The following is a 10,000-nucleotide window of genomic DNA, read 5'->3' on the forward strand; positions in this document are numbered from 1 at the left end:
AGAATGACTGTTGTCGACAGAGCTGAAAAACGACTGCGCATGCGCCAGATAGGGAGCACAAATCGTGCATGAGACGCGAAGTGTCCATTTCGATCGTTTGATCTCGTCTTCTGCCTGTGTCACTTTATAACTCTTGACGGTGTCAATTTTGGAAGTGAGATCGTGGTGATTTAATTTAAGGAGACACATCAGATCTGTGTAATATATTTGTGTGGAATTTTTGGGCCTTGAGATCCAAACCCAGTTAAATTTGTTTGGGAATATGCGCTGCAGAAACTAACCGAGGCTACGGTGAGTGTTCCATATTTGTTTTTGAAGCATGAAGTGTTCACAACGTTTGGTTCAGTTTGCACACTAGGGTATTGCCCATGCAATCTCTACAGTTTTCATCAACAAGATAATTTGGGCAGGGTTTTCTGAAATCACCTTTACAATCAATCATACATGTATTTACAATGCGTTAATTCAACGTAATGTGTTCTAAGAGCATTATTTGAAAGTTGTCAACCTTCTCCTTGAACCAAGGCAGTTCATTTAGAGTGCTGCCACTCTGCAATAGCCACTTAACCTCCTGACTGCCCCCATAAAGGCAGCTGTCTAAAAAAAAAACACCTTGCCAACTTGTGAAGTTGGAATGAACACAAGTACTGGCCAGAACTACATAGAAAATATTGAAGTTCTTTGTCCCTGTCTCAGGGCATTTCTTCAATGAAAAGGTAAATTGGTTGCAAGACTGGCCTCTGAGACTACACTCAGAAGAAGTTCTAGTTGCACAGTAGTGTGATCAATAACATTGTTTAATTTATTGCTATAGTGAGGCTTGATTACAGAATCATAAATACTTGTCTACCAAAATACCCTGTGCAATCAACTGATACACCCATGTTCGGGAGACTGTTGGCCTGTTAATTAATGGAACATCCATATATTAGGAAAAGAACAATTTGTTAAATAAAAGTGCAAAGTCCAGGCCCTGCTTCCTGTTAATCCTAGGATTATTGACAGGGAAATACTGCCTAGCTTCCACAATCGCCAAATAATAATGATCTATCATTATTGTAATAATTCAACACACTTGGTGTAAACATCTATGTCAAAACTTGGAAGATGGTATTTTTCTTTCCCCCATGACTGGCCATTATTTGCAAATCTATGTTCAACCCAATGTCCAAGGCAAAATTATGGTTAGACTCAAAAAATTTAAGAACATGTGTTAAGGCAAACAGTTAAGGGTCATTGGTTTATGTGTGGTTTATAGTATTTTTATATGGTTCGCTCATCATGTTTTCTTTGTCTTGGTTGTGTAATAAGAATGACTTTTTGTACTAATTTTCACAGCCCCCATAAAAACTGATATGTGCAGTTTCCTGTGTCTAGGAAAATAATAAATTATATCATTATGATATTGTAGATTATAGCATTGTAATATGCATCTCATGGACAATAACATTCATTTTCGTTTTTTGACCTTAGGGAGATGGATCCACCTGGTATTATTTGCGGCAGTTTTGTGAAATATTAGCTCTAAAACGAGCGAGAAGAAATTCAGCCTTTTTTTCTCAGCAATAAACCACAATAATCTTATTGAGTTCACTTTGTCCATGTTAGTAGTGTGGAACAAAAGACTGGATAAAGTCACTGAGAAATCCAGACAATGCTGTTGAGTTTTAAGCAGTTTCTTTAGTACTCTTCACATTGTCAAACTTTTCAGTTTCTTCTTAGAACTGAATACCAGTCCTTAACCTTTTTTCAGTTATGAACTTTTTGAACCAGCACAGAGCTTTAAGATGCCACTTTTTTAAATGTTGTACTTATGAAAAAAATGGGGACAACATATTCAAGCAAAAACATCACAAATGCATGTTGTTTGCATCTGCACGCAAACTTTGCGAATGCTTTTGATCTGATGAGTTGCCAACCCAGTAATGCTTCAGATACATGTAGTGACGTCGAAACCCAGAACACCTTCAAACACATTCAATGACAAGTTGTCAGAGAAAAAATTAAAATTAAAAACAAACATCTTCTTGAGCATTGGGACCCACATGGAATAGCCCTTGCATATGTGTATTATACTGATGACTGGATTCCATCTTCTTAATATACAATCATCTTTTTAGGATAATACCACCTACGCCAGTCGGCAGATAATGCTAGAGTGAACTTCTTGCTATACAGCTGAAAATATTAATTTTGTGGAATGCCCCTTTTAGGGATGTTTCCTAGTTGTCTATGCTCTAAAGATTTTGTTCAAACCCATCAAGTACAATGTAGCATGCATGTGTGAAATGTCTCAAGTTTAGATCAGTTTTGCAATATGCACTGTGTTGTCTGAACTGATCCTTGTAAAATTTTTGTAGTTTCTTGTCAATTGTTAAATATGGAAAAAAGGATTTACTTTCTGAAAGAAAAATAACATTAATGACGTCTCTTGATCAGGTTAGGATCTGATGAATTTTTATTTTAAAAGGCAAGCAAATCAAGGGGCAAATTAATTTTCTCTGAGCTGTTTAATGTCAGTAAGTGGGCTTTCCAGGATGAAGCACTTTTTTGCCTGCTCTCTGTGTATCATACAGTGTATAATCTTTTCACCGATTTATCTCAGTTTCTGTTGGGGCTGGCTTTCATCGCTCTTCTATAAATTTAACAAAAAATGCTGTGTAAAGAGCGAAAGATGTATTTTGCTTTCATGATAATTATAAATTCGTTTTAAAATTTGGAGAAACGTGGAGCTCAATTTGCCTGAGTTCTTGTATCTTTGCATACTATACTCCATTTTAATATCGCTTTCAGCATGCTTGCCAAAATATCCTTTGTAAGCGTGTCACCATTCACCACCCGGTCTATAATTCACCAGTTGTCTTCCTTTATTGTTCAGAGTATTATAGAGAGTATCTGGAACGTCATAAGGTTTTTCAATGTCTCTTTACCGACACAGACAAAGAGGCATTGTCCTGTATCGCAACCACTCGACGAACTAGTCTCCACCGATAAGTTCGAAGCTCTCACCAATTCCACCGGCCGAACATCGCCAAAACAGGGTTTAAGGGAATTTCTGGTCCTCCCAGAAAACCAACAACTTGCAAAAACCGTTCGAGAAACTTGCGACAAAAGCCAACACTGTCAAAAAAGTAAGCATTGCAGCGCTCGTTAACTCCATTCACCGTATAGTCACACGAAAGGTGCATTTACCGCGCGAAAACAATTTTTACACAATTTGTACACCCCTTCAATTTTTGAAAAAACATCAAAACTCGTCAAAAATTGTGACAAAATCCTTATCTTTCAAACAGCGACCTTATTTTTTTGATTTAATCAACGGCTGTCATTTTCCGGCGAACAGATAGTCTTTTTGAATGAGCGCGCCCTTGAGCCTGCGTTTCGTGCCGCGGATCAGTGACTTGCGCAGTCGTTTTTCAGCTCTGTCACTGTTGTCATGACAGGTAGCACATGCGCAGGCGTTATTCAGCCCTGTTCCTCACATCTAAATTTAGAATATGATGAAGTCTCTTTTTCGACATCCCATCATACCATTCGACAAATAATAGCGCATGACGCAGAAGAAACGCAAGCTTTAGCGATGCTTTCATGGAACTTTTTGGATTAATCAAGGAGGGGGCCGACTATGGTTGGTTTCAAAAGGAATTCCAGCTCGTTAGATAAAGGTTCCGGGACAAGTTATGAACTGAGGAAAAAAGCAAAAGTCTCTTTTCAAGTCACCCATCCGCACGATTCAACACCTGAGGCTCATGAGGTAAACGCTTGAAAGTTCTTCTTTTGTATTTGTGTTAAGTTGGTTTTGGATTGATGTACTTGTTAAAGAACCCATTCAGTAGCGTAGTCGAAGTGGTCGTATTCGTAGTCGTCGTATTCGTAGTCGTAGTCGTAGTCGTATTCAGGTCGTAGTCGTATTCTACAGTTACTCCAAAATTGAAAGGTTTCGTTTAGATCTTTGAAATGGTTGAATTGCTTTGTCCATAGCCGTTAGCAATTAAAAGGCTGACGTGCCCAAGAGCATTTCTTAAAGAACCCATTCAGTAGCGTAGTCGAAGTGGTCGTATTCGTAGTCGTCGTATTCGTAGTCGTAGTCGTAGTCGTATTCAGGTCGTAGTCGTATTCTACAGTTACTCCAAAATTGAAAGGTTTCGTTTAGATCTTTGAAATGGTTGAATTGCTTTGTCCATAGCCGTTAGCAATTAAAAGGCTGACGTGCCCAAGAGCATTTCACATCTACAAATTATGTGAATGGACAATAGGGCCGTTTATACGAGAGAAAATAAGCCGCGGCTAACTTAAGCCGCGAAAGGAACTATTAGTCAGGAACTATTTTAGTATTTATACGAGTATAAACTCCCCGGCCAGGATAAGCCGCGGATTGAGAAAGCCGTGAACGTAGATTTTGTACCATTTATACGAGAAAGGTGCAGATATTGTCATTAGAAGATAGAACTCATCTATAGCTACCTTCTATTTTAGAGTTTTTTTAATAAGACTGAGGGCATGTCTCTAAGTCTAGAAATCTATAGCTAAAAGGTTCAAGAATCTCTAAAATCAGTACGCGATGTAGAATGCTAGAACGGAAGAGGGCTTCTAAAATCTCTAAAAACGGCGGAAAGTTTTAGCTCACTTAAGGTGCTTGGCCTAATCACTGAAACGAGCGCTTGGGCTTCATCAGTAAACGAGTGCTATATTCCTGACGCGATCTCGGTAAAAAGTGTAGTTAACCGAACTGTAGAATGCGAGGTAAAATCCTAATCACTGCGAGTGCGAGTGCTATATTCTTCACACGATCTCAGAAAAAAGTGTAGTTAACCTAACCGTAAAATGAAAGCTAAAATTGTAAAAGTGCACCGGTGGCTCAATTGGTTGAGCACCAGGCTGTCATGCGGGCGGTCGTGAGTTCAACTCCGGCCGCCGACCAACACTCAGGGTCTTTAAATAACTGTTCTGCCTTTGTAATTCCATCTGCAAATGGTTAGACTCTCTAGTCTTCTCGGATAAGGACGATAAGCTGGAGGTCCCGTCTCACAACCCTTCAATGTTCATAATCCTGTGGGACGTAAAAGAACCTGCACACTTGTCGCAAAGAGTAGGGGATGTAGTTCCCGGTGTTGTGGTCTGTCTTCTGTGATGTATCATGGTTGGGAGGGTAAATGCTGGGAGATAGTAGCTACACCAAGCTACTCTAAAAATCCGAGGGTAAATAAAGATATATCATATGATGATGATATATGATGATGAAAGAGTGCTTAGGCCTAATCACTGAAACGAGCGCTTAGCTTAATCAGTAAACGAGTGCTATATTCATCACAGTATCTCGTAAAGAGTGTGATTAACCGAACCGTAACATGAAAGCTCAAATTTGAATGAAAGAACAAGACTAGTTAGGCTTCATCAGTAAATGAGTGCTATATTCCTCACACGATGTCGGTAAAAAGTGTAGTTAACTGAACTGTAAAATGAAAGCTAAAATCCTAATCACAGGCTTCATCAGTAAATGAGTGCTTTATTCCTCACACGATGTCGGTAAAAAGTGTAGTTAACCGAACCGTAAAATGAAAGCTAAAATCCTAATCACAGGCTTCATCAGTAAATGAGTGCTATATTCCTCACACGATGTCTATAAAAAGTGTAGTTAACTGAACCGTAAAATAAAAGCTAAAATCCTAATCACAGAAACGAGCGCTTAGGGTTGATCAGTAAACAAGTGCTATATTCTTCACACGATCTCGGTAAAAAGTGTAATTAACCGAACCGTAAAATGAAAGCTAAAATTTTAAAAGAGTGTTTAGGCCTAATCACTGAAACGAGCGCTTAGCCTTAATCAGTAAACGAGTGCTATATTCATCACAGTATCTCGTAAAGAGTGTGATTAACCGAACCGTAACATGAAAGCTCAAATTTGAATGAAAGAACAAGACTAGTTAGGCTTCATCAGTAAATGAGTGCTATATTCTTCACACGATCTCGGTAAAAAGTGTAGTTAATCGAACCGTAAAATGAAAGCTAAAATGTTGAAAGAGTGTTTAGGCCTAATCACTGAAACAAGCGCTTAGGCTTAATCAGTAAACGAGTGCTATACTCATCACAGTATCTCGTAAAGAGTGTGATTAACCGAACCGTAACATGAAAGCTCAAATTTGAATGTAAGAACGAGACTAGTTAGAAGAGCTACATGTAGGGATCGTTTGATATTCTAGAACTTTAGAGATTTTTGAGATTTTAGAACCCCCAAAAGACCTTACATATTGTAAAGCTTTAGAAATCTTAGCTCAAAACATGGACCATGGATATTCTAGAACTTTAGAACTTTTAGAGATTTTAGAAGCCCCAAAGGTATCGTTTGATATTATCACGTCATCTATAGCTATCTTCTATTTTAGAGTTATTTTAAAAAGACTGAGGATGCTTTGAGGCTTCTAAAATCTCTAAACGTTCTACAGTTCTAGAATATCCATGGTCCATGTTGTGAGTCTAAGATTTCTAAAGCTCTAGAATATGTAAGGTGTTTTGGGGGTTCTAAAATCTCTAAAATCTCTAAAATCTCTAAAGTTCTAAAATATCAAACGATCCCTAGCTCTTCTAAATAGAAAAGTTCTAGAATGCTATAGAAGTTTCTAATGTCAAGACCTGCACCTTTATTATTTATACGGGGTGTTTGCGGCTTACGTAAGCCGCGGCTTATTTTCTCTTGTATAAACGGCCCTAATATGAGTGAAAGTTCAGTTGAGCGAGATCAGTCTATGTCATTTTTCGGCTTTTCTGTTGTAGTATATTGAACTTATCAACAGCGAAAAGCAGTTTTGAGGTCAGGGTTTTTGAATGCTGAAGTGATGTGCTTTTTCACCATTTAAGGACGTTTGCTCAAAAATCTTCCCACATCAAATTTTGTTTCATTTCTCGCCTGAAGTTAGGTCAACATTGCTTACTCCAAAAATGGAAAAAATTGGGGGGTTACTGACCTTGTTTCGGTGAAAAAGGTGCCTTGATTTCGAAAGATGGGTCATCATAACGAGATGTAGCCTCATCCACTCATCCGACGAAAATCATGAAAATAATTAGAAGGTTTCTGTGAATAGAAATATTGCAGTGGTTTTTTTAGATAATTGATGTTTCTTGCTTCAAAATTATTGATAATGCTACTTCTTTCTATCAACTCAAAATCAAGGAGAGCTTCCATATTGAACGGTTGAAACCCGAACTCAACAAACAAGTTGATCATGTCAGTTTAGCATTACACTTTTAAACTTTCACCGTTATGTCAAATGTGTTCTCTATAATATTGTTGGTTAGTTTGAATTAAGAATCATTGTATTGATAGTTATATATATATTATGTATATAATAATAATAAGGCTGCCAACACTGTTAAAATAGTGCTCAATACACATAAGTGTAGAGCTAAATCGTAGAAAGTTGAGGCTAATGAAACCAACACATGATTCACTGTTACTCAGAGTTTCGTGCTTACGCACTCATCAGAGAGGCACCTGTCTGATGAGTGCGTAAGCACGAAACTCGGAGTAACAGTGAATCATGTGTTGGTTTCATTAGCCTCACCTTTCTATATATATATATATAAATAAAATAAAACAAGCAAAAGACACAGTAGCGACTCAGAGTTTCATGTTCTCGACACAATCTTCAGGCTACAATGATCTTAATTAATGCGCATTACTCGGTATTTATAGAATTCCCCAAGGTGGAAGCTCATTACTTCACAATGTCGTCATAGAAATAAGTTTCTACTGCACAATGTGAAGTAATGAGCTTCCACTTTAGGGGAGTCGCTACTGTGTCTTTTGCTTGTTTTATTTTATGTAATTTGCGCTCTACAAAAGTATTGAGCCCTCTTCCACATCGCTGAACTCCTAATATTCAGGTATATATATATATATATGGAAGAAAAAGACAAATAAACTACAAGTTCATCCCTACAAGCCTGTTTCGTGGTCGCCCACTCATGAGTGGGTCTGTTGTATTTCTCAGAGATGCCTAATGAATCGCCATCCAAACGGGAATAGGCTGGTGATCCTAAGTAATTAAGGCAATCAGTTGCTAATATATCTTGTAAAAATTTTAATGTTACACTCACTAGGGCTGAAGATGATGTTTGAAACATCGAAACATGTTCCTTAAACTCAAAAGTGTGGTTGTATTTTTAAAAATATGATTAATACTTGTGCTATCTAGACCATTTGGAAATTATATTTTTAGGTTTCACCAAGTAAAGAAATGATCATAAAGGATTTTGAAGTTTCTGCAAGTGGGTCACAATCAACATTTTCAACGTCATCTTCTTTAGAATTTGCTCGAAAGTCACAGGTTTGAGCTTTTCATGCACTGTTTCGTACACCTTTTTTTTTTACGCCATCTCTTTCAAATGGCCAGTTTGGATTCCTGAAGTACTTTCGATATCAGAGGCAGTGTATAGAGACATCATTGTAGGCATTGTTTCGTGGTTTTTGTTCTTTTTGCAAGACATCATCTGTGTCTAAGCATGGTTTTAAGAGGGGAAAACACAGATACTTGGCTTCTTTATTTGCTTTATAATATACTGTACCGGTAGTTTTAGTTTTTATAATATAGTACAGTACCGCTCAGATATACGTTATACGCACATATGCGTATATTCATGCGCGTCTGTTTTTTCTTTGTTATTCAGTACCATAAATTTCCTTTGTGTTGCATTGTTGTGTAAAACAAAGAACTTTTGGATCTGAATAAAGCCACAAGGCGATAACAGAAAATTTACATACTCCAAAAGCTATCGTGTTACAAACGCGCAAGTTGCTTCGCATCGCGAATTTATTGGATATCAAGCAAAAGTAATTCAATGTTTATGAATCAGAATGGAAAGAAAAATGTGTCTTATGTTTGGCATTTAAATACGTGTATCATTTGTGACCCTTCATGTAAAAAGGGGGCTTATGGATTTCATTGAAAACCGTGAAATTTTTTCACGGTCACGGTGCGTGAATTTCAATTTTCGCGATGTGAATACGCCGTGGTCACTCTACGATAAGAAACTTTCACTCTTGGCATGAAACTAATCATGACGTGAATGATCGGTGAAAACTTTCACAGCGTGGAAGTTAAGGGTAAAAATTCACACGGTGAAATTGAGAGTGAAAAATAATATTCACGGTGTGAAATTGATCCGACTGTTCAGAAATCAGTCACGCCATGAAAATAATCTAGCCTCTTTTGTTTACCTACGCTGTCGCCGTCTTTGGCACTCAGGACAAAAAGAATGCGTGATCGCAGGGTATGAGGAATCTGTGAAAGCTAATCAACGCTGAGAAGAAGGAGAATTTTTAATTCCTGAATATTCATGCCTGGAAAATAATGTCCATTTTAAAGAAATTTCTGATGTCCACTTAATTGTTAAGCTACACCAAAGATAAATAATGCTACACGACTTATTACGTCGCAATTTCACCATAATCTAATCTTTTCAATAGAGCTTGCAAGATTTCATTCCAGCCACTTTTAAAAAACTTTTGACGAAGTTACAGAGGATGATTTTGGCTACGCCAACTTTGCCAGACTCTGTGGTGCCAAACGTGTCTGTTTCTTATGTCTGGAAGGGAATGGAATTTTTTACTGATCCCATAAACTGCAGCGCTCAATCAAGTTAGTGAAATTCAATGGAAATGACAACAAACCATCTTGTTTTATTGGAGACCTTCAAATAGAATTCAGAGTAAACAAACAAAAATGTCGAGCTTGGATGGACGAAATGCGGGCCCAAATACTGCCAACTGGTTCGTGAAACAAACCGCATGGCCCGGCTGGCCTTCGCGCAAGAGTGCCTCGACCGCGGGGAGACTTTCGACGATGTGATATTTACCGATGAAAGTACGATCTGGCTCGAGAGGCACAGTAAAATCTGCTTCAGAAAAAAAGGAGAACCCCCGAAGCTGAAGTCGCTCGAAGTCGTGACAGCAAACACAACATCATTTAATACAAAAAGAACTTTAAAAGCAACGAGTATAGTA

At 37.9% G+C, this 10,000-nt stretch overlaps 1 protein-coding gene, 1 long non-coding RNA gene and 1 pseudogene across 2 annotated transcripts in view; all 3 read left to right on the forward strand.

Annotated features, from left to right (window-relative positions):
• The first annotated feature begins 57 nt into the window (after positions 1 to 57).
• Positions 58 to 1,589, forward strand: LOC138032404 (uncharacterized). The gene is made up of 2 exons (XR_011128361.1): positions 58 to 291; positions 1,474 to 1,589. It is a non-coding gene; the product is annotated as an uncharacterized lncRNA (long non-coding RNA).
• A 1,935-nt stretch (positions 1,590 to 3,524) lies between these two features.
• The window catches only part of LOC138032401 (uncharacterized), an 18,130-nt gene continuing 11,654 nt past the window's right edge, over positions 3,525 to 10,000 (forward strand). The window contains exons 1-2 of the mRNA XM_068880068.1: positions 3,525 to 3,754; positions 8,217 to 8,324. Coding sequence (XP_068736169.1) covers positions 3,626 to 3,754; positions 8,217 to 8,324 — 237 coding nt within the window. The 5' untranslated portion in view covers positions 3,525 to 3,625. The remainder of the gene's footprint in view (positions 3,755 to 8,216; positions 8,325 to 10,000) is intronic.
• Positions 8,331 to 10,000, forward strand: part of LOC138032402 (uncharacterized) — a 9,676-nt pseudogene continuing 8,006 nt past the window's right edge.

The sequence above is a fragment of the Montipora capricornis genome, chromosome 14 (assembly GCF_036669925.1).
Source record: "Montipora capricornis isolate CH-2021 chromosome 14, ASM3666992v2, whole genome shotgun sequence".
NCBI lineage: Eukaryota > Metazoa > Cnidaria > Anthozoa > Scleractinia > Acroporidae > Montipora > Montipora capricornis.